Raw genomic sequence first — 25660 nt, 5'->3', positions numbered from 1 at the left:
CTAAAAATACAATAGAAAAGCAAATGTGCCACCACAGTTGGCGTTTCTGTTTACAGTGCAGCCGGACAAACCTGCCGCAAACTGATTTCCTGCTGCGTATAGCGTGAGTAGTTTCCCACGCAGCAGCAGGGCAAAGTAATGGAGATGGTTACGTTAGTGAGCAGCTGGAGGTGTGCAGCCTGTCGCCTGAAACTCTTCATCTCACGGCTCACTGTGGCTCTTTTGTCTTGTTCTATTACTGTCTGCTATATTTAAAACTGATCTGCTGACAAAAAAAAAGGAAAAAAAAAAATACAGAAAATGACAGTTTTCTCCTTTCAGCAGGCACAATTTTGATAAACGTTCACTGTCAGCGCTAACCTGAATGACAAATACATTGCATTTTCCGGAGACAGTTTTACAATAAAAGCCACGTTGTGTTTTCCAGTGAACGCTTTTAATGTGAACCTGCGTCAATAGGAAATGTCCAGTTTGCATTATCAGTACAGCTGTGTTGAGATACAAAGAATAACCAATCCAAACTCCTGGAGAAGCGTACAATTACCGAGTGTATATAGACTGAATGTCTATTGCAGAGGAAAAAAAGTCAGCCAAACAGTATCAGAAACATTTGATTTTTATAAACTTTTACAACTTTAATGATTAGCAGCAAAATGTTAATCTCCTGGTCGAGACCATGATCATCCGTTTGAAACTGCAAATATTTGAGTTCTAAGCCTTTCAAGTACGATCATTGCTGAAGTCGGAGTAATTCATCATGTTTATTTCTTCTAGCAGAATGATGCAGTTGAATTGGCATAATTTACAGTTGATGCATTGATGCAATGAATGAATCGTTACACCCCTTGTAAGCATCAATTAATCCAAAATAATAAAACCGGGACACTGGCAGAAATGTGTTAATACATTCTATTAAATTTTTAATATGTTTTCATTCCGCCATCTCAGTTATATGTTTGCATCCAGTTGATCCTCAAAAGATAACTTTAAAGTATGAGCGTTCCCAGACAGAACCGAAGACACAAGATATGATATACAGTTCATATCAATGTTTCATGCTGAAAAGTCCAAAGCAAATCAAAGCTTCTTTTATTGGCTTTATTGTTCAGGTGTTGACTTTGACAGACTTTGACAGAGTTTCTTCTGCTTGCCTTCATATACTCTCTCTTTGCAGAGTTTAATATTTATCTTGCATTTGCTCTGTAATGAGGGAGTCTGGTATAGAGTGATAGCTCCAGGTGGGGGAAAAAGCTACGTTTCATTACAATCAGTGTGCACAAAACATTACTTTTCTTCAGGCCTTTTCTTGATTAAGGTCTAAAATAGAAGCAGACATGATAAGGCCATTGGTACATTCATTAAAGCAAATGATCTCTGGTGAAAAACATTCTCGTCCTGATCCACGTGAGATGAGGGAGTTGGCCGTATGATTACAGTAATGTATTTCCTAGCAACCACTGTCCGTGTTTACTTGACTCAACTGTGCTGAGACAAACATTGGAAGGGAATCAGATAAAATGGTGGTCTCAATAAGGGCACTGAGGGATTAACCGACTTTAGCGGATTCTTCAAAGAAAAAAAAATCCTCCATCATCAAGCAAACTCTTTGTTCAAAATGCCAAAATGTTGCTTGTTAGAGAACATGAATGTGTGGGAGCAAGGAGTGTATTATCCTTGCATAAGGACCCACCATACAGCAGTATAAGGCTTCACCATTAAATGCTTTAGCAAAATTGTAAGGTCGTCAGTGTCATTTACAATAAGTATACATAAATGAAAGTATTTATTCATGGCTCTCCACATCCATATCCTGGATCCTGTATTTTCTGTAGGTCACAGACACTTCCACGCAGGCAAATGTAACATACCCACCCTCCCACGCAAGTTACTTGAACACCATAAAGCAATAATCACCTATGTTCCCATTTTCCTCCTATGCAGCTGCAATGCCATTTATCTCCTCTTAACTTCCTTTGATAGGTCATTAAACTGGTCTTGGAGCTGTGAAGTAAAGCACTGAATCATGTCGCAGGTTCCATCTGCTGGCATGCCTAATCTGGGGCAGAGGGGTCCAAGTACATATGGCTGCCACATAAAGTTTTATATAATAATTGGCAGTGACGGAGCCATGAGGAGGATTCAATGAAAATGAATTGATATCTAAGAGAACCGCAGATAGCGGCAGAGGCGGATACAGTGAGAGCCAGGGTAAGGAATGAAAAGAGAGAAACTCTGGTACATCTGCTGCTGAAATCTGAAAGTCTCTCGCAGTTCTCTTGGCTTGAATGTTTGCTCCAGATTTCAGAACAGCATCGTGTACCTCTTCCGAAGCTAAGCCATGGAACAGGAGTGGAGGCTGAATCAGCATGTACAAGTATGAGATGTGAGCCCTGTCCCGCCAGATGAGAACTTGTGTCTCTGCAATGTTGAGGAATTGCAAAGTTGTCAGAAAGGAAGACTTCTGCAAATCTGCCGCTAAAGCGTTTATTGATTATCTGCTTGAAAAAAAAAAAACAAAAAAACAATGACATTCCTGCAATTGTGAAAATCCGTATTGTCAAATTATAAGCATTCATTAACTCCTTCCAATACTTTATGTTGACTTCATCCTGCTTTCCTTTTTGGGCGCTGTGAAGACATTACCTTTTGAAATGCGGGCTACATTATAAAGTTGTGTGATTACGTAACAGTCCACTGGCAGAGAGGAATGAAACTTTAAATGCTACTGAAGAGTGCTGAATAGAGCATTAAAAAGTGCTGCCGTCAAGCTGTGCTCAGGCAGACTGACACATCGCTGACTGCGTGTCAGAGAATTCAAACTAAGTAACCAATCAATTTGAGGGGACCCACCTATTCATGGCTGAATCATTATGAGGAGCCCTTGAGGGTTGGGAAGAAAAATACTTAGAGGAAAGCTTTGAATGAAGCTGTTACAAAGCACTTTGCTGTGACTTTTATCCAAATTGCTTACTTTTTAGAATTGGGAAAAAAAAATCACTTTCTTTAGGGTGATAATAATGCTGCTGGGTCTATCATAGTGTCTTAAAGAAACCTTTACAATCGATGTGTGTATGTTATGTGCCTGTACTAACTCCCACAATGCCTTTTTATTTTAGCCTCTTGTGTATTTTTTGGTATGTTTTGATTGCAATCGAGACAGCGCGCAGGAGTCTTTGCATATTTTGAAAGTTGCTTAGTATGAGCATACCAACAGTATCAGTGAGAAACTAGAATGTATGCATGTTGCCGCAAACCATTCCAGTAGCAGGAAATATGGTCACAATCTCCTTCCTCGAATTACAGTCTGGAATAATGGCAACAAGTGTTTTTGCAGATTTGGTTAGAAGATCATCATTTCATCATTTTATCCTATTAGTTATCCTTAGTCTAAAAGGAGCTATTTGTAATTTTTGCTATTGTGACATACCCAATGTTGGCAACAACATAACAGTCGTTTATTTACCAGTCTTGATTTTTTTTTTTTTTCCACAAGTAATTATTGTGAGGAACTTTGGAGTGGTTTGCAGGATATTTTGTTGACAAAACAACCTTGAAACTCTGCCTGAAAAAAAGGCACTGACTTCTATTTTTAGGATGATAACAAGAACAGGAAAAATCCCTTTTTCAATCTTCTTGTTGGATTGTTATGGTTCTATTTTTCATGAACTTAAGTGGACAGCAAGCAAACCTCCATTTTTTTTTCTTTCTTCAAGAATGATTTGAATACATGTTTTAGTAGGATTAAAATGCAATATCCGTAAAGCTCAAAGAACAAGTCAAATCTTCTAAACTGGTGTGAATTGTGCTGTGTGTGTGTGTGTGTGTGTGTGTGTGTGTGTGTGTGTGTTTGCATCATATATTTATCTGCGTCTCTGTACTGGATGATCTTTATGTTGAATGTATCTGCCTTTATTGAGCAGAGCTCGGATTTCAATTAGAGCAGGCTTTCAGGGTGGCGTTATTGAGACGATGAAACCTTTTGTTTGTGTTTGATGTGGTGGAGTGTCTGTTGTACTTTAAGTCACACACTTACTGTAATTGGATTCATCATTCCATGTACTAAAGTCTGCATTAAATATACCTAAATTCAAAATAAATCTAATTCTGAGGAAATCCTTTTAAAACTATCACTCAGTAATTAGGAAATTACATTTCCCCCTGTCAATAGACTCAAATAAGTCATTTCAGTAGTGTGGAGAGTGCACACTTGTTTATACTCATTCCATTTGAATGTGTGCAGCTGAATATACACATACTCACACCTTTTAGTTCAAAGTGCGAGCGTATATATATCACACATCCGTGCACGTACATATATGTTTGGTAGAGGTGTTTGAAGTGTTGGGAATCTGCACAATCTGTATGGAAATAGAAACATGTCTGCATTTGACAGAAAGAACAGATGATGATGATGAAAATCACAGCTTCTGATTAAATTAGCATTGAAATGATGCCTCCTTCAGTGATCTAATATATCAGAAATTCTCTCTGGCTGCGCGTCTCCCAGAACAACCAAATATACAGAATTACATGTATGAACTGTCTTATAACAATAACAAAATCTAAATTTGTATGCAACTGTCTATCCTGACAATTTCACCACGCAAAAAGAAACCTACTTCCATGAATGCCTAATCCCTGACTATCAGTTCCTGGATATGCTAAGCATTAGCCTCTGACTCAATAACAGTGTCTTCTTTTGCATTTCACACAGCTCAAGAAAGCCTGGTGTTTTCAGGGACAGGGTGATTTGTTTTTTTTTTTTCCTGTAACCCTCAGAGTAACAGAGATTCCTGTAATGTCTGTTTGTGAAAATGGTTTCTTGATGTGTTTCTCAGTGGGTACGGAGGCAAACATCATGAACATCCACGCAGATATTTTGCAGGGGTCTTTTTAACATCTGTGCTGTGAAGTACATCTTTAACTGCAGACAAAAACAGCAAGGGTAGAATGAGGCGCAGTTGAACAAGTTGTAATATCGGTTAATATGATTCCTTGTTGGTTTTTGTGTTGTCTTCCATGAGATTCAAGTCAGAGCACCATACAGAGAAAATTATCCTACAGGACATCACGAGACACTGGTCAAATTACAGTCCGAAAAACAGTCATTTTCAGTCAACACAGCAGAATATAAAGCTTCTTAATCACCACACTCATTAAAGATGTTTGCTATTGTTCTTTCCAGTAACAAAAGTAACTTTAATGTGAATTTTCAAAGCTGCTTTGTACATAGGGAAGGATATTCCAGTATTTTTTTTTTTTATCATCCACATCATCTGACAGTTTAGGCCACAGCGTGCACCGGCAGATGTGTATTGTTTTCCCACAAATGCATTTGGTTAGATAGAGTCTGGCTAATTATTGTGTTACCGCACTGGAATTAATGCTGTTTTACTATCATTGTTGATAATGTAATACTGGAACTGTAGCAATTGTGGTGTAAACAGCTATTTGTTTTTTTGTTTTGTTTTTTCCTGTGATTGTCAGGGAATTTGCACGTTGGAAGGTGAGGAACACAGCGATCGAGAGAAGGGACCTAATCCGGAACCCCGTGCCACTCATGCCTGAGTTCCAGCGCAGCGTCCGCTTGCTGGGCCGCAGACCCACTACTCAGCAGTTCATCGACACCATCATTAAGAAATATGGAACCCACATTCTCATCTCAGCCACCCTGGGAGGTAAGAGAGGTTCACTGGTTTCATTTGCTCACTCCCATGCTTGATTACCACTTTTTACACTCTGTTTTAAATGTTTTTTTTTACACATGATTTGTGGTTTGCTTACATGCATGTCAATTAAAGGTGAGGTTGGAAAGGCTCCTCTCAGAAAATAAATTTATTAGGCTGCAAATTGGACGTGTATCTAAAAGTTGTACTAGGTACCAAACTGTTAATTCTTGATATGAATATTTAATGTGAAATTTAATAATTAAATACAATTAATATAAATCCTTTAAAAGCCGGTTCATTTATCATTGAATTGATAATTATCAATCATAGAGAATAAATGCAACATACTACAAAAAATGACAGATCCCTTTCAGCAAGTTAATGAATAAATATTTCTCTGTATATTTGTACAAATAAATGTCACAATTCAATGACCCCATATGATTATACTGTGAAACCGCAACAGCATGGTGTCCTGGATTATTCATCTGCCTGTTTGCAACAGTGTCAAAAACAGCTTCAGTGAAACAGTTTGGGGCCGTGTTGTTCTCCAAGGTGATGAAAAACTCAAACTACAGTAAAACTGCAGCTACACTGGAAGAGGGCAGGACAAAGCAGACTGGAGAAAATCTCTCAAAACAAATAACTTTCTGCCAAAGCAAGATTTGGGTGATCTTAAAGTAACCACAGTGGAAGACCAGCAGATTTACTGAACCATTTTATAAGACATCTTTGAGACACAGCAACATCTGCATCCGTAAAGCCAAGCCAAACGGAAAAAAGAAAAGCCAGCATGAGTAGCAGTTTCCAAACCATTACTTCGCCGACAAGTCTAAACATTCAGCATTTTAGTCAAACAACAAAAGTTGAGAGTGTATGACAACTTAAAAGCATGTACGACCTACGTTTCGATATGCCCAGGTTTGTGGATCTGTCAGCCGTCTGTTGTGGGTGGCCTGCACAGGATCAGCTCCACACTAACTAAAGAGAAGTACCACTCTATTCTGCAGAGGTTTTCAATCTCGTCTGGCTTAAGTGGATTTTCCAGCAGGACAGTGACCCAGAGCTTGCATCAAAGCTATGACAGGGCTATCTGATATCAATCGCTGCACCTCATCCCCGCTGAACATGTGTGGGGAGATTTGAAAAGTGGAAACATACTGTAACATCATGGAAATAATGTGAATTCTCGCGTTCGGCAAAAATGCAGAAGCGAGCTGTAGCTGCTGGGAGCTGCCCACCAAAATACAGAAGTCAGACTTTCAATGAATAGTTTTCTGCTATCTAGAATAATACATATATTGTATCTCATGCATGTTCGCTTTCTGATGAAGAACAGGTTTAAGAAAAAAACTGGGTAAATATACTTAAAGTATGACAAACCAGATTCAGACACAGAACGACTAGCTTTACATGGTGGCCCAGCCAACTGATCTACATACCGTATAAACATGTCATGATGACTAACTGACTTTGAGCATATTGTGTGCAGCTATTTCAGCTCTTCACCAGCTGGCAGTCAAAACTCAAAATTGACAACTATAAAAAAAAAAAGAATTCCCGTAGCCATGTTTAAATCAGTATGTTTACCTAACACAATATGCTTCTTTTCCTACAATGGATAGATAGATCAAATGTGATTAAAAAAAAAAAACGTGCCAATTGTATGAAATTGATAAGAAATCATCCTCTGAATCAGCTCCCTGACTGCACAAGAATCTACAACACTGCTCCATTTTCATTCAAAACATCCCAAGACCATTACAGTCATACACATGGTAATTACACCTGTAGATAACCTATGGCCCTTTCAGGTAAATGGAGGAGGATGATTATCATATGTATTGCTGTGGTTTATCTACAAGCACTGTCTAATTATAGAACAATATCAGAAACAATTAGCACCCTTGAGATAGTGTACATTACAGAACAAGCACTGTCAGAAACGAGCATGAACAGAAATGTGTATTGCTGGTATTTTATGAAGGCTCTTATTTTTGGCAATAATAGTAATAATGATAATAATAATAACCCCCCAAAAATATCCCACAATTGTAAGCAAATATATTTTTAAAATGCACATTAAAGGTCCAGTTGGAATACTCACCACGGGAAGAGGAATGAATTTATGTAATGGATGATTGCGGTATTTTGAATGTACTTCCCAAAATAAAAGTTAAGCACCCCTGCTGTCCAAGTCTAAATATAAATGGCTTCTCCCTCAAATCTCTTATCTTATCTCGAGCTCGGAGGGATGCATGGAGGCAGCTAACTGTGATTACTTTGCCAATTGCATTTTAAAGATATAATTAGTAAGATAATCCACTCTTTTCCTCAAACCCTGTATTATATAATTGTATGCATGAAATATTGCCAAGTAGTCGCTCCACTTGTTCTAAAATGAGGTTTGTAGCTTTGTAATCTCACAATCAAATGCCTTTGAGAAATATTCATGATACTTTTCATGTCATGTTTTTTCCTCTCCTTCATATAACACTGTACAGGATCTTAACGCACGTTAAGCTGGTTTAATTGGGGTATATTTATTTCAATTTTTAAAACATCTATTAAACCTATAATTCAGTGGAGATTCTTTGTATTTAGAAAAGCAGTGGAACAGAGCCAGCCGGTATTGTCCAGTCCTTTTGTCTCGTAATTGCAGAACAAATTAAAACAGTTTTGGTATGCCGGTACTGATACTTTAATTAGAGCCATTGATGCTTAAGCGGTTACAAGAAAAAAGAAAGGAGTCCTTTCATTTAAAAAGCTTGAAGTCCACTTAATGTTAAAGACAAAGCTGAATAATGTTGCTAAACAGTGCAGAGCAATATCATTTAAGAAGGGTTAGAAAGCTGCAAGATCAAGTACACCACTTTGTAAGGAGATTCGTGCTCTGACACTTATTTTGGAAATTGGAAATACAATATTTGGCTGAAACATTATATGAAGGTAAAATGTAATTAAGCGTGTCTAATCTAGGAGGAAAGACACTGCCACAGATTCACCAGGTGGCTAAAATTGGAGAATAGTTGGGAAAAAAGAAATGAGTCACAGAAATAATCAGTATCATTTTCAACCACAGAATCATTGGCAGTCTCATTGTATTGCATCGCTATATATATTTTTGCTGCCTGTGCTTTGCATTTCTGGCCTTTCTTTTTTTTTTCACCTCTGGCTCCTCTTCTCTACCTGTGACTTATCACCATATTATCTTTAACCTTGAGGCCATTTTGTTTCATGTTATGGGTCACTACACTCTTATCTCAATCGTGTGATTGCCCATTAAAGAACACAGTTATACGAACCAATAAAGGTGCACAGCGGACTAGTGATGAAGTAAGAAGAAGCCAATTCTCTCTTTAGCCACCTACTCCTTGTGATCTCAAGATTCATTATACACTTGAGAGGGAAGAAGTGAAGTCTTCTTCTCCCAGGCAACGTGAAGTTGAGTGGTCAAGTGTAAAGAGCCCCATTAGAGTTTCCCTCCTGTGAACTCAATAGAAATGGTTACAATGCTTAACCAATGTCATATAGCTATAACATGTACTTTTCCTGTTATGAGCCTACTGGTTGCGTAAGGCTAACAAAGGCGTATTATTGGGATGATCTAGTCATGTCAAGTGCCACATACTGATCGAAATACTGAGCTGATAAGTACTGAAAAATATAGAGTAATCACATTTATGTATTTTGGAAGCATATTAATATGAAAGTCACATTTTTATCTAACTTTCTAGCTTATTTTTATTTTATTCTTTTGTCCATATTGATTGATGCAGCACTGAAGTGACAAATACATGGTGTCACATGCATATTTAATTCCAGCAATTCCCCATTCAGGAATGACAAGATACTCTCTCAACAATGTCTTATGACAGTTTTCTGCCCTAGTGCCCACACAGTTAAAGGAACCCTGTAGAGTTTTTGACTACTAGTAGTGTAGTGCTATGGAGCAACATTTGCAAGTGGATTCCTGTTTTGTTTGTAGTGTGTATGTACACAAGGATGTACATATATGTGCAAGATCACATGGTTGATGATACACAGTCCAGTACCAGGACTGTGGTTTCACATTATTCCACTTACTGACATTTGGTGGCAGTAACGTGTAAAGAAGCAAGTCAGTGCATCCAAAGACAGCGAAGAACTAGTAAACAATGGACAAATTAATATATTAATATAACAGCTTTACAAATGTTTTTTTGAGGAAGAAAATGCATACGACATGTTTTTAGGCTTCGAGGACACACTTAATATGTTTTGATGAGTAAGACTGGATGTAAACAGAACTTAGGAAACTGCACATGGCACCTTTAATGTTAGGTTAACTTAAGGCAGTTAAAACCACTTGGTTTTGGTTAGGGAAAGTCCATGGTAACATGACAGAACATGACGCAAGTACCGCAGTCTCCTGTGTTGATGTCACACTTCTTTTTTTTTTAATCTCCAGTCATTCACCCTGACCTCCTCTTGAAGACTATGTGGACAGTGAAACTTCACACTAACTCTGCCCTTGCCACTACAGCTGACCTGTGTTGTTCTTTCAGCGAGGACACTCACTGAATGATTTCAACTGATTATGCAACACTGTCTCTTATCCCATTTTTAAAACTAAATGTCTAAGTTTAGAACAGAATTACTTTTGGACGCTACGAATAAAGCGTGACCTTCTTTTTTTTCTTCTTCTTCTTTCATTTTATTTATTTGTTTGTATGTAAATGTTCTTTGGCTTCTTTTCATGGCAAAAACAACAACGCTGCCTGTGGTGTCTGGAAGCACTAGGCGCCAACACACAGTGCTTAGAGGACAAAAACTGTTTGTGACAATACCCTTTGTTTATGTCTGGATTTATGGAGACAGTCTTCACTGAATATTATGGTTTATATATCTTGTTTGTTTTTTTTGTACCTATGATGAGGCACTTGCCCAGGGTGCAGTGAGATAATCATGCACTAACTGTTCTGTGGTTCTTATATTTTAAGAGATTAATCAGATTAAAAGGATGGTTAAGGAGCTGATCGGGCTCACATCGGATTTATTTACAAATATCATAGCAATAATTGGAATGATGATAATAATGACACCAGTTTTAACTTTAGCTGTCTTTGGAAATTGGACCATGTTAGTTCCAAACTGTAGCTCTCAGTAGTAAATGTGTAGAAGTACGGTACTGTAGTAATGACTGGGTAAGCTCCATTCTAAGCTTTTAAGAGACGATGATTGTCGGTTACTTTCTCTCAATACTACTGACTGACACCGTCTGCTGAAGACATTATGAAAAGTAATTATCAATTATCCCCTGCCTTTTTCCTTTCTGAACATTTTACATACCTACCAGAGCTGCCTTTTCTGGGATATGTGGATGTTTTAAAAAAAAAAAGGGAGGCTTCAAGGGATGTATATTTTGAAGTGTAACATATGACCCGACTGCATCCTGGGTGCACACTGCGCGTGGGAGACTTGAAGCTTTAACAGAACAAATACGTCTCAGATTTCCCAACAAAAGACACCACCACTGTGAGTCGATGCTCCAGAATTTAACTGAAGCTCTGAAGCTGAAATGGAAAAACACATCAGAACAGTTTGACATAGATGCTTAACATCTCCGATTTGCCTGTAGCCGCAGAGAACTATACTGGGGATTTAAGTTTATTGACAAACCCAAACATTTCTAAGTGCCCAAGGCTTAAAGATTGGGCAACAGAGTCACTGCATAACCAAGGCTGTATATAAACGCAATAGAAAGGTATTGCTCTTGGTATTGATCTTGAGAAAAAAGAAAAGTGTGAAGGACAGATTTGAATTTTGCTAAAGCTGTGAGGGACATATTTCAGCACATCTGTCATTTCCACTCCCTCATATGTTTGAAATCAGTTTTCTACTTTGAGTGAGGGCACTGCTGCTTCACCGTGAAATCTGTTGGTGTTTGCACAGAAAGGTCTATAGCGTTAGTGTTGAGAGAAGCAATTGCAAAAATTCATGGGAGAGCAGGAGTACAAACATACAGGGCTAAGGAGGGCAAAAAAAAAAACACCCCCAAGTGAGGCTACTGTGGCTACAAGTGACATATGTAAGATAATGGTGAATGCTATACACAGTGTAACAATACCACAAGAGGTTATGGTCATTGGCTGTATTCAATTGTGGAAGGCTGCATTTTATATTTTATCATTTGAATTTCATTTATATGAGATAGGATGTTTTTTTTTCTTCTCAAAGGGTTACATAGTGCCCTAAAAATGTATCAATTTTTCTGTCTGATGACTTTTTTTCTTTTCTTATTACATTGATGAGATAAAGACTTCACATGTAGTAGAGACTGCATCTGTGCTCCTCTTACTCTCGAGTGAATACACAACCTATGACTGGATCGCAAACCTTTTCACTGCAATAGTCTAATGCGTTCAGCACTGAGGAGGAAGATGTAGTTTATTAAAATGACTTGCGGTCACTGAAGCCTGAGGCTAGAGTTCGTACGCAGAACTCCGGCTGTGCCCTTGGCTGTAGTGGAAGAATACACAGTCTGTCAACACTGGAAGCTTTTACCACATCATGCTTGAAACTTTTTGTAGCTGTTTTTGGCATTGATATATCTCTTGCATAAACCATGAACAATCTATGGTTGAGGATAAAACTGATTCATTTCATTCCTCTGCTTATTTGGATGTATTGTATGTATGCAGTTATTACACATTTTATTTTAGAAAGCCTATCCACCAGTTTCCAAGAAGTAATTATAACAGCAACCAGTGGCCATATATTTCTGATGTTTTCACAATTAACCACTGTCACCATTTTCTTTACTTTTGTCATATCTATAAAAATGCATAAATTTATTGTAATTGCTTAACAATAGACTATTATTATTGCAGGATGTGGTCCCCAAAAATTACAAAAAGAAAACAGCTTTAAAAGGAGTTATTTGCAATTTTTTTGCTATTGCTACATAGCCAGTGTTACTTACTTTGGCAAGAGCTTCAGCCATTGCTGTGTTTACAATACACAAGGTAATAGTATGCCCTCTGAGCAGCGCTACGTCTTCAGAGCAGCCTGAACGCTACAGTGACTCTGTATCGGAAAGTGGCGAGACAGTCCGATCAGGCCGGGGCAAGCTGATTAACATGCTAACTTCAGTAAATGAAAGGAAGTGATAGAAATAGAAGCAAAACAAAAGTGTTGCTTTCCACTACTGGAGACTGCTCTTGGCAAGTAAAGAAATGAAGTTTAATATTAAACTCACGTTTCCTCTACACTGATAAGTAAACAGTTGTTAATGCTAACATTGCCTATGTAGCAATAGCAAAACTTACAAAGACCTCCTTTATCGCATAAAAGAATAAATCAGGATAGGTTCCCAAAACGTCCTGATACCTAAGGTATAAAACTCAAACTAGTTGTCACAAAAATAACCAGACAAGTACACACACATACATATTATACATGTATACTGTATATTATATCGTAGATGCCCTTGCACATCCACTTTTGCTGATTTTGAGGGGAAACAGTACAGTGTTTTTAAGTGCTTAAACACATAAGCTCTGCATGAGCTGATTAATTCTGGCAGTGTCAGGGAGGTGCCCTGTAATAATGTACCACATTGTATTACTTACAGAAAGGTGCACACAAATTAATTTTTTTAAGCCACAGAGGTAATGATTTTGCCTGACCAGTCGCAATAGCCACAACATATTTATGTTCAAAAGACCTCCATTAGGCCACACTTAGTTGCAATAGGGATAGAAAAAATAAAAAAAAGGGCAGATCAAGGGCTTAATGTGGCACCATTATTCTTGTGCAGTAGTGTAAGTCAAGTGTGTGTAAGTAACTTTGCTAACCCCCGAGGGAGAGAGAGCATGGCAGCGTCAGAGAATGGGGCCTTGTCCCCTCAGTGCTTGTACTCTAACCAGGCATGAGACATTGGCCCTGACTGCTACCCACCCCTAGTCACGGTCACCACAAGTTAAGTGACCAATTCCAATGCATCGCTCGGGGCCACCTAACCATTCACAGCACTGGAAACCTGAACATATGTGACATGCTCTCGAACGAGTTCCAGGCATATGGTTTGCCATTTGAGCAGTAATCTTCGAAGGAAAGGTTGCATGAGCTTGGGGAAGTGAATCTGTGTTTGCTTTTTATGCATCTGTTTCTGCTGGTAGGAATGAAAGATGGAGAAATATGATGTGTAGAGAATGAGCAGCTCAAGCCTGTTATTTTGTATCAACAAACAAACATATGCCATGAAAATCAGAGCGATTGTCTGGTGCTCTGCAAATATTTGGTCCCATTGCTGCTCTAAGCGTTCACATTCATCCCCCTTTTCAGACACTTACCGAAAGGTCAGGGTTTCTGTATAAAAACCAGCCTCCCTCTATTTCCTGTGGACCGTCAAACTTTACATACAGCACATACACACAAGAGATGAGGGTCCTGTATGGGCTTTTGGGTTCTCACCTCTTAGATCTTAAGTCTGGGCATAGGACTCTATTTATGGAGAGAGATTAGAGACATGCTGATTTTTGTGTGTGTGTGTGCATAATCAGTTTTATATTCACAGTAGTTGTGACCTTATTACAGTGGTGGTGATGTGATTTTAAACTCACATCACATTAGAGGTGGGAAATCTATCTCTAACCCGGCAAATGGAGGATTTCAGGGTCGACCCAAGTCCACATTTGAACATCTCGGGGAACAACACCACCATCAGCTACAACAATGGCTCATCAGGAGTGTTTGGCTTCATTCTGTTACGTCAGGAAAATACGAGCCAAATTAATCTTACGACCAGTTAAGAATATGTCAACATATTTTTTAGCTGCTGAAAGTTTATTGTGTGCAGCCTAGTTGATTTATGACAACCTGACACACAAGGTATTTTTCTATGATTTAAAGTGTAAAACGAGAAAGAAATAGAAAAGAAAGATATAATTTAACACCTCTCCAGGCAGTGTCTGTATCCCCAGACAGGGTCAGTGATTTGAATTGGCCATGCACATGAGTAATTTTACTCAGTCATCCAGATGAAAATTAAAAAAAAAAAAAAAAAAAAATTCCGGGAAGATGCCAAACAATGCCACAGCACAAATAAAAAGGTACAATCCTCAAGTGGCTCCACATAGCTGTAACACCAGCTGCAGCAGCTTCTGTACTCATCCCTATTTGCTAATTTTCTTGGCACTAATTAAATCTCTGCAATCAGTGATGTTATTTTCTATTTGTGTGTTCATATTCTATTTGTCTTTCCTCTACATGGGGTAGCTGAGAATAAAGATAGCTAGATGTGAGATACAGTCGGAAAGTGGTCCCAGATTTATGGACTGAACTGTATTTGTTCTCCACAGGAAAAAAATTCCTGTGGTATCGAAGTAAAAATTCTATATCACTAGACCTCTCATGGAAATAATGCCATCCCAATAGGGGTAAATCCGGGGACATTTCTGGGGATGGTGCCAGCTGGGGATAAAGCAGCAAATATGGAGACGGTTCCTGGAAAAGTGGGGCATCTGGTTTCTCAAGCTAAAACTGCTTGCCTTGGTTTTCAGGCCTCTGACTTATCTCTCATGTTAAGAGCTCCATTGGCGTCTGAGATAAGCCTGAATTGGACGACTCTCACAAATGAAGACATCGACAGTACACTCACATTATTTATTCACTGCACCTTAACTAAAGATAATTTCTTCAATTGAGACCTCAGATACTCGCTCTTTTAGTATATATTTCCCCCCTGCTTAGTCACTTAACACGTGGAGCATAATCCTAATCATATTTCCATTTCCTTGTGCTACTTGTAGGAGAGGAGGCACTGACTATGTACCTGGCCAAAAACAAGCTGGACAGGAAGCTTGCCAACGCTACTCAGAACGTGGAAGCCCTCCATCAGCTGGCCTCGTCATACTTCATTGACCGCGACGGCACGATGAGGAAGCTGCATGAGATCCAGATTTCCACCAATGCCATCAAGGTTGGTGCTGCATATTAAACATTAGCGTACTATACTTTTTTTTTTTTTTTTTCTTGTGCAATGAAAAATGAATGCCACTGTTAATAACTAAAACTACAAGAGAAGGGAAAGGTCATCCTCTTGGTTAAGGTAAGGGAAACTTTCACATTACATCTTGTAAACAGCAGTATTACCTGAAGAATTTCTGCTGTGCTACCTCTGGTAATGAGAGGAAACAGTTATTAGAAAGTGGTTGCCTGTCAGGAAAACGTAAACATTGTGCACCCACACGAACAATGTGTTTTGACAATCAGATAAACACCTTATTTTCACTTTGTCCAGAGACAGATGGTCGATAACTACAAAGTAGATGAACGTAGTGAAAATAAACCAATGCAGACAAGGACAGACTGTTACACATGTACATCTACCTACATATATGCGTCTCTGTGATTCTAAACACGTATTTCCTGTATCCATATTCATTATGTGTCAGGGTCATATGAGAACGGTTTTTAACACAACGGTTTCAAAACATAACATTTTGATTGTGGGAGGCTCTGGAAGTAAGTTAACCGTGAACATTAAGAAACTGGAACAGGGCACGTGGATTGATCTTAGCAAATGACAGTCTCCTCTTTCTGTCTGGGACGACGAGAGGAAAAATACGAGGCCTTCTTCCTGCAACTGCTTGCCAATTCTAGACATCCACATGCTCTTTCCAGGGACCTGGATCCAGGGACACTGAGGAGAGTGGTCTAGGGAAAGCAATTGTAGAATATAAATAACATCAAGCAAAACCAAGTAAGCCAGAGTTTTTGGAAAATCCCTCCCTCGTGACCATGTTTCAGTAATTAGCCCGAGTTGCTTCACGTAGGAGGAGGGAGGCAGTATCAGCTTAAGGTTAGGTTCTGTATTAAAACTCCCTTTCATGCATTTCAAGTACTTTTTTTTTTTTTTTTTAAGTTTTTCAAAATTTCCGCTTACTTTTACTTTTTAAAATTTAATACCGACTAATAAAACACAAAATGTCTCAAATAATAACTATGATCATTAATAATCATAATAATGATAAAAATGCATTGCGCAACAGGGCTTGAGGTTTTATTTTCTCCAGATACATTTCTGTTTAGTCTATACTTACTAAATCATGCGAACTATCAAATGGCATGCCGACACACAGATCAAAGTATTGCTGTCAGCTGTTTATTACACCCAGTTTTGTGAATGTGATGTCAGAAATGTAATTAGTTTTTCTACATTTTTTTTTTTTTCTTCATGTGTATCTGCCAGAGGCTACATTTTATAAAACGCTTACTCAAACAAAACATTTTATTGCAAGAAAAACAAAGAACTGAAAAGAAGCTTGACCACAACAACTCAGGCCCCACATAGTGTCTAAAAGTGAATCAGTCCCGTACCAGGTTGGCAGCGATAAGCATTATGATTCCATGTGTATACCTGTATAACAAATAAATAATACTGCCGGGCCCAGGGGCCTTGGACAACATCCCCTGTTTGCCATGACCTTGCTCATATGCACCTAGTTTGCGAGGCAATACATGCACCACCACTAAAAAAAAAAAAAATTAAGTTGGAGTGAACCTTAGTGTGCAGCACTGCTTCTGGGATGTTTTATTGTGTGAGGACGTCAACTTGATTAACATGTTTGCAGTTCAGCAGCAGGGACTGCTTGCCTCTATTATGCTCCCAGTATAGTTGTAGGGACCCAGATAACCCTGAACAACGGAGCATTGAGTGCAGACTGTGAAATGCATCAGTGTGTTTCTAGTATTATTCCACCTGAGTATTTTTTTCAATTATAAGTAAAAATTGCAAATCGAAACAGATAAACAAAAATGATATATTTACAGCTGTGTCGTGGCAGAAACAACAACAACAACATACACACAATGGGAATGATGCCTCTATTTTCTCAAACAGTTTGAAAACCTCAGTCTACAAAAGGTGCAGGTAGAATTGTGCTACCTGCCACAGTCAAATTTTACCAACACTGAGTGGGTTAGTCGGTGTTAATTTCAAGCCCTGGTGATCATAATTATTTAGACTTCTCTGGTTTTCCATGGGTCTGCAATCACACAATTCTTGGCAGAAAACAGATTGCAGATGTGAAAATAGGCTGCACCACGGAGAAATTGGAATGCCTCATGATCATATGGACTTTCATCCTGCAACAGTGCATCACCTCTTGCAACAAACACACTCTCTAAACTTCAATACTCAAGTCTAACTTTAGCCTGCAAGATTTTGAGCCCACGCTATGTGAACCACTGTCTTATGAGATGACTTTCACACCAAGCTCCACAAAACCGTAATTGAAATTTTGTAAAAAGGTATAGATACAATTAAGTATGGATTATAGATGGTTTAATTTTTTTCATGTGAGCTGAATAACATTTTAACATGTGGTTAAAAATCTGTCTAATGTAATTTGACACACCTGATCTGGCGACTGGATGTTTCCTACTTTCAACACTAAAAAAACTTTAATGTGAATATGGCAAAATTGCCAATAAAGTCGTGTCTGAGATAAAGTTTAATGGGTTATATCAGAATATTTTATCTATAACTGCATGTAGGCTCCTTGAAGCTTTTATTTTTCACTTCATATAATTCCTACAGCCATCTGAATGCAACAGAAATATGTATCCATGCTCAAATCAAACAAAGTACAGTTACAGAACTTTAATCTATCATGCCTAGCTCATTTAAATCATGCACAATCAGAGCCAGACTGCTGTAAAATAACCACAGAAAAGTCTCTGCACATCAAAAAGCTTTTTGTTGGTTATTGTAGGTGTTCTAGCTAAAGATCAGCAGGAGTGTAGGCGTCGTGGAGGCATATTGGACACACACAGAGAACAGAGATCCATGAAAACTAATTCAAATCTAACTCACCACTGTACATCATCATCCATCCTCAGGACTGCCCATTCCTGCCTTCATCTTAGGTTCCTGGGGTGCAACAACTACAACTTTAATGCCCTCTTTGCCAAAAGGTCTGCCAAAAGTAGTGATGATGAAAATGCATTTTTAATTGCAATAACCAGAGTGATGTTTGTTTATTTGAAACTAATTATTAATTAATATTATAAACACTATTATGACAGTTTATAGACTTTTTATTTGCCTCAATGGAGGGATGATGCATTTTAATTTCCATTGATGGATTTACTGGCTGCTTGTTGATCAGTGGTAAGAGCATTGAAATCTTCCATGCGGTAACTCCAGCACTGCCACAGCTGCTGCCAAGCACCTGTGCACTCGCACAAAAGCCTCCAATCCAACTCTCCCATACACCCACCAATGCTCCACCTCTCTGTCTTCATTCAAGGAGCACCTTCCTAGCTTTTTGTTGTCGTGAGTGACAAGTGGATTAAGGGGCTCTGGCAGATGAGACTCCAGGTAGCAGGAAGTCAACCATGACAAAATTAAGCAGACCTGACAGAGGCTGCTGAGTCAGTTTCTCAGGAAAGGAAGGCAGGAGGTGTTGCGAGGCGAGGAGTATCCATACAAGCGCGCGCGCACGCACACACACACACACACACACACAAACTTACTGCTAAGCTGAGTGAACTGCATATCTGCTGATCAAGACTGATGGACCTGTAGCATATGTCAAGAGGTGAGGCTTTGTCTGAGTTTGGAGAAGAGCTGCGAATGGATTGGTGATTGAGGGGGTGGGTGCATGCAAGATAGCTTGCCTTTCACCTATCACATATTGCATCCTCTGAGACTCAGCAACGTTTTTTCTGAAACTCCCAATAGATGTGTCTTGCCCTTCTAACAGGATAAAATTGAAGTTTAATAGGTTTGTTCCATCAAGTGAAAGAAATGGGGCGTAAAGTAGTGTAAAGTAGGAATGGCTGTAAACTTACATTGTTTTTTGTTTGGTGTTACAGTGTGCCAGTAATACACTTTGGGCAGGGTAGCTTAAGAACACATAATGTTTATACCTATTATGGTGCTTCACAATACACTGAAGCCACATTTTGGGACATATTGTGTTTTCTGTGTGTAATGATGCACAGTTTTAAGCTTAATTACCAACTGGGCAAAACAATCCACCACCCCAGGGGCCCTAAAAGCTCCAGGTTCTGTGTGTGTAATTGCTCTGTGGTAATTTGATTAACAAAGTCAGTGATAAGCTCCCTGAAATGATATTATTATATACTCTCAAGGTCTTGTCTTGTAGAGAAACCCAGTGTCAACATTTAGCTCAATAGTTCATTTGATGCATATTGATAAGGTACATTTGCATTTCATCAAATTACCACAAACTAAAAGCAAACTAAACCACCTGAATTTAATGCAATAATTTGCATTGCATAAACCTTGAGACCTGTATCCATGTATTCTGTAAGTTATGGTTTTAATGTGCACAAAAAACTTTCTTGAAGTCTGGTGCTAGTTGTGTTGATGACTGCAAGTTACACAGTGGCATACACAATTAGTACTTTATGCAAATATCACCCCCTTAAAAATTAAAGGCGCTATATTGATGCACATATTAATCATTATGTTGTGAGACAGCACCATCATATGAATTTGAATAGCATAAAATGTAACAGAAATTAGTGTTGAAAGAGCTAGTGCTACTCTACAATGTGCATAATTGTCTGATATTTTATGACCAAAAATCATCCAAGGCAGAACTGCATTCTGCGTATCTCTCGACCATAGATAAAGGCGGCATAAATTGCATTTCTCCAGTCACGTCGGGAGCAGACAGACAGTGATCAGAATGTGCAGAGGAAGCAAAGACCAGCAGAAGGCGTGGATCTATAAACACAGAGAACAAGGGCTTTGCTCCTCCAATATTGATTCAGTATGGCTGCGAGACCTGCTTTGGAGTGCAAACTTACAATCAGGATGAAAACCACGTGTCAATACAGCAGCAATGCTTTAGACATTTTGTGTCTGCAAGTAAGAAGGTTAAAAGTCAGGTCCACTTTGTTTCACTGAAATATTCTGTGAGGCAGCTTGTAACTTTGGCCTCAGGGATTCAGCGTTTCACTCATTTATTCACGATTAGCTCATTCACCAGCTGCCAAACAGTTCACCCACTTCATTTATAGCATTTGTGATTTAACACACACACACACACACACACACACACACACACACACACACACACACACACACACACACACACGAATACTTTCAATGAAATTTCTGAATGTCTTTGAATAATTCTGAAGAAATAAAAAGAAAAATAATTATATTATGTTATCAGTCAGTACAATACACTAAAAGTCAGCAATGTACCATATTTGTGGTTTCCTGCCAATACTCTGCGTTTCATTTCCCTGATCCCATGAGGATCAAAGAGAGAAGAGCCTCCTTTTGTTCAGCATTTCTATATGGTCAGAATTTAATAAGCAAATGTATGCAGATGGCTTCATGCAAAACCACTGGCGCCATTAATAAAATTGCTGAATATTTAGATTTTTTTTTCTCCCTGACTTAATACATTGACATGTATCTATGTTTTCTTCCATCAAAGATACCTGAGATTTACAGCCAATCAGAGTAGAGGTTGTCTCACATTTGAAATTATTATTATTTATATTATTAACTTTATTTTAACTTTGAAAAATGGATTATCAAACACCCCAAAAACTACCGATAACACTTTTCTAAACTATAGACAAATTACAATAACTGATCCAACAAGATTTATTTTTTCAGTGATAGGGTTTTCTGAGGTCACAAACTAGTAGTACAATAGTGAAACTAATTTATTTGAAAACCTAAAACATTGGATTAAAACAAAATACAGATTAAAATGGTTATATAATACATTTAATTAGGAAATACACCTGCAAACAAATGGCTTTTCATACCTTATTTGCATCTGTTGTACTGTGTAAGATTCATCTTATCTTGTCTACAACAAGATTAAACAGAGGAGACTTCAATATCAGGCAAACAAATGCGGTCAGAAAACCTTGGTGATTAAACACTTGTTATCCTGGGGAGCATCCATTAGCAAATAAAGAAAAGTAGTTTTACAATGTTCCAATCTGAATTTTGAAGATAAAAGAGGCTGTAATTTGAAGATGGCTGCATATTGTGCAGATGTCAGGGACAAGCTGCTGAATGCCCCCTCCATTCAACAAAATGTCCCAAATGGTTTGCCGCCAACTTTCGTTTGGCTCTTTGCCTGATATCACACAACTGTTTCCTGTGCATAGCACTTATCCTAGGACCAAAACAAAGTAATAACCAAAAGTGTTACCTTCCCTTGTAGAAATTTAACATTGATTGCTTATATAAGATGGGAAAAACTCACAAATAGAATGGCAAATCTGAAACCAATAATACCAATAATAGTTTGTTGTTACCAAACAATTCATGTTACATCTAAATCAACTGCACATATTCTTGAAACATTCTGATTTGAAGGAATTCTGTAATTTAACTTGACTCATATTGTCATATTTTCATTTTCATTTCATTAATTATTTATTAATTATATATTATTATTATTATTATTATCATTATTATATTCTCTATTTCTCAGGTTTGCATTGTGCTATGTACTTTAAAAACTAATGAACAATTGTTCACAAAAAATTAAAAAAAAAAAAGAAAAAAAAATTGAAATGAAAATATGAATAAATATATATCTGCAGTATATAAAAAACAACTTCAGCTGTGTATAATTTATTTGCTGTGTATAAAAGCATTATTTGATTAAGTGTGTCATTATCAGACTACTAATGAGGCAGCAGAACAGTACGTGAACATCAGGGCAGCCAGCAGGACATATAGCAATCAGTCTTTGATGACATCAGACATCTGTGCAGACGCTAATGCAAACTTCTCATTATAAACACAGTTGTCGTTTCATCAGCAAGAAATACAAACAATTCTTTGATTGTTATTGGACTCCTACAGGTTTCACATGCTGTGCAAGCAGCAATGGTTGGAATACTGAAAACACATTACTATTAAAGGTTAGATGTAAAATTGGTCCCTGAGGAGCACTGATTTTATTGTTAAATAATATTCAGTGGTAATTAAGATCAGTAATAACCAACGTATCATGAGGTATGTTTTCAACAGCAATGATAGTTTTTTCTATGTGTGTTTGTGTGTGTGTGTGTGTGTGTGTGCTCTGTGCAGACTAGATCCAATTGCTTGCCAATAAAAGTGAGGACTGATGGACTACGTGCATAGTGGCTGGCTGAATGTATTTAACCTTTCATTCTTGATACCCCTTTCTGTCTCTTTGAGCCTCTGCACTGCTTTAGAGGTCTTGGCTACATGGGAACTTTAATCAAAACCAAGACATAGCCCCACTGTGCTGCTGGCGCCCTCAGCAGAACCTTAGTCTTGTTATTTACCCGAGACCCACCTATCCAGAAAAACATCAGCTAAAAAGAAAAGAAATGCTTTTAGTTGCCACCCACTCATGCACTGAAAAAATACACCCTAAACCACAGCGGTGTAATGAAGACCACAAAGTAAGAGTTAAAACAAAAAGGCAGTGAACAAATGTAGACATAACAACAAAGTGGTAAATGGCATCACTGATGGTACAAAACTGTAAAATAACTTCTCTGCCTTCGTCTGTCTTGTCATTCCCTTGTTTGAAATATACAGACTCACATACAGCTATGGCAGCGTGCAAGCATACATGTCTACACTCAGACAAACAAACAAGCACACAGTACACCCACAGGACTGAACAATGTGGCCTGGGGTTACGATGTAATGAGATCATACAGTATGGGGGGGGGGGTTCAGGCTGCAACATTTATCTCCATGAATGTATCGCTGCTCTTTTATTAAACAGAAAAAATATCACAGAAGCCATTTAGTATAGAGGTATTATCCATTTTTACTGGTTCATAAATCATCTCTCAGTCAGTCAGTCAGTCATTCTTGTGCCAAAATCTGTATTCATTATCATCTTCATACTCTACACTTCCATGCACACAAAACCACTAGGCTGCCCAGCTCAGATACCAATACTACTTCTCTCTATCTTCATGCAGTTATTCTTATAAATCTTTTAATAATAGGGACATGATCATATTTCTCCACTTATATTATTCATCAGCTGGGTTCTAAAACAAAAAATATATAGTCAATCCAAATAGACGTCTCTTCCCACTGTGAACAATATCATACCTTGCTGATAGAAATAAATGACATGTGGTTGTTTGTCTTGGTGTGGCTCAACCTGATTGCTGCAAGCTAGGACTCCAGCGGGGAGGGAGGGTCATTTAGGAATGAAAATAAGATACCCAATGGAGTGTTTTAATGAAAAGAAAATGTCAATTTTACGAGTGAGTGTCTTCCCGTGGAAAAGTGTGATTATGCAGGAAGAATTATGATTAGGAATTGGACTGTGTGTATACGTGCCCGCACGCTATCGTGTTTATGTCTATGAGTGTGCATGCGGTATGAGCGTCTGACTGTGCCGTGTCTACTGTATATTCACTCATGCATGACGTGTGCAAGAATGCATTCCTGCCGGGGGGGGGTGTGTGTGTGTGCTTACCGCATCCCTCACAAGGTCACCTATCCATACAGTGACTCTGGGCTGATTTACACCAGCGTTCAATATGCATATTTCCTGATGATGCTGCAGTGCTGTGGGTGGTGGTGGTGGTGGTGCTGGTGGTGGTAGTGGTGGTGGTGGTGGCGGTGGCGAGTGTAGCACCCACAGCCACACTATCCTCTTTCTCATTTCACAGTCCAGTCATGTGTGCCCCGTGTGAGGTAAAGGAAATTTAACATGTAAACAAAATGACCCAGATTTTTGTCGTCTGCAGGAGCCAAGTTTGCAACCGTGCACATCTCATTTGCATTCGCCACAAGCGAGCATGACAGATTTTATATGCAGTGTTGCTTGAGTTTTGCACTTGAGGGTGCCACGGTTATAATTAGAAATGCCCCAAAGTTGATAATTCTCAGTATCACTTAAAACAAATGAGTTACATTAAAAATGATTTTTTACGCTTGACACATTCAGAATTTTCCAAAGAATGCTTATTTAAATATTCATACAATGGATGTTAGATATACAAGACAACTGTGCTACTATACGAGTTCTGCAAAATATGGTTGTCTCTCTAATGTGACTTACAGTAACTCTGTAGCCATATGTGAGATGATCTGAACGAGGCAGGAAAAAAAAAAAAATGTCCTCAGAGATCTTCCACTACCAGGCTTGGAGAATTACTGAGGAGCACGTCTCTTCATTTCTGCGTAGCCAGAAATAGCAAGTCATTAAGAGAATGGCAGGTGATGGGCAGATTAGGAAGGCTCAGCAGAGGCGATATGTAATGAAGACAGTTCAACCTTACAGTATTCTCCCCTGTCCCACTCACCCATCTTATTGCCTTCATCCCTTGTTTTCCTTATCTCACATAGCTTCAAACCACCTTTTTTTTTTATTCTCCGCGGCCTTTCAAGTTGAAACACAACTTGGGGACACAGCATAATGTGAAGTTTGGTTTCTGCGAATAACACTCACTGCTCTCAGTGTGGTTTGAAAAACAGAAATGAGAACACACTGTTCCCATGACAAGTTACAGGAATTATAGAAATAATGAGAGCTCCATATGCTGTGATAATTTTAATGAACTTGGTGAGAAGTGGTTTCATTGCACAAGTGAACCGCTCAGACACATCCAAGGGTGATAGCCTATCTAATGCACATGATTTCTCTATCTCCGTTCTCACAGGGCTGCTGTACTAATGTAAAGCTGATACCAATGACGTCTATAGAAATATACATTTTAAGTTATGTATTGCAAATAAAAAGGAATGTATGTTTACTGTATTTTCAATCGATACATGGGGATTTAGATAAGACCATATGTGCAGAACTCACATGCAGTCTCTTAAAATTATAACATTTCATTTGTACATGGTTAGGAGGAATTGATAACAACCTTTCATTTGGTTAAAAATGACCTAATTCTCTAATTAGGCATGAGGAAGTCATACGACATTTACTTTACAATTGATGTTCTAAGAAGCCCACAATTATCCCTGATATTTCACA

At 38.4% G+C, this 25660-nt stretch overlaps 1 protein-coding gene across 1 annotated transcript in view; it reads left to right on the top strand.

Moving 5' to 3' along the window:
• Positions 1 to 25660, top strand: part of brinp1 (BMP/retinoic acid inducible neural specific 1) — a 107602-nt gene that overhangs the window by 44139 nt on the left and 37803 nt on the right. The window contains exons 3-4 of the mRNA XM_022768066.1: positions 5488 to 5678; positions 15464 to 15633. Of these exons, the coding sequence (XP_022623787.1) occupies positions 5488 to 5678; positions 15464 to 15633 (361 nt within the window). The remainder of the gene's footprint in view (positions 1 to 5487; positions 5679 to 15463; positions 15634 to 25660) is intronic.

Source organism: Seriola dumerili, unplaced genomic scaffold (genome assembly GCF_002260705.1).
Source record: "Seriola dumerili isolate Sdu_G_001 unplaced genomic scaffold, Sdu_1.0 BDQW01001389.1, whole genome shotgun sequence".
Classification (NCBI taxonomy): Eukaryota; Metazoa; Chordata; class Actinopteri; order Carangiformes; family Carangidae; genus Seriola; species Seriola dumerili.
Note: the sequence above shows the minus strand (reverse complement) of the source record. Positions and strands in the feature narration are given on the sequence as shown.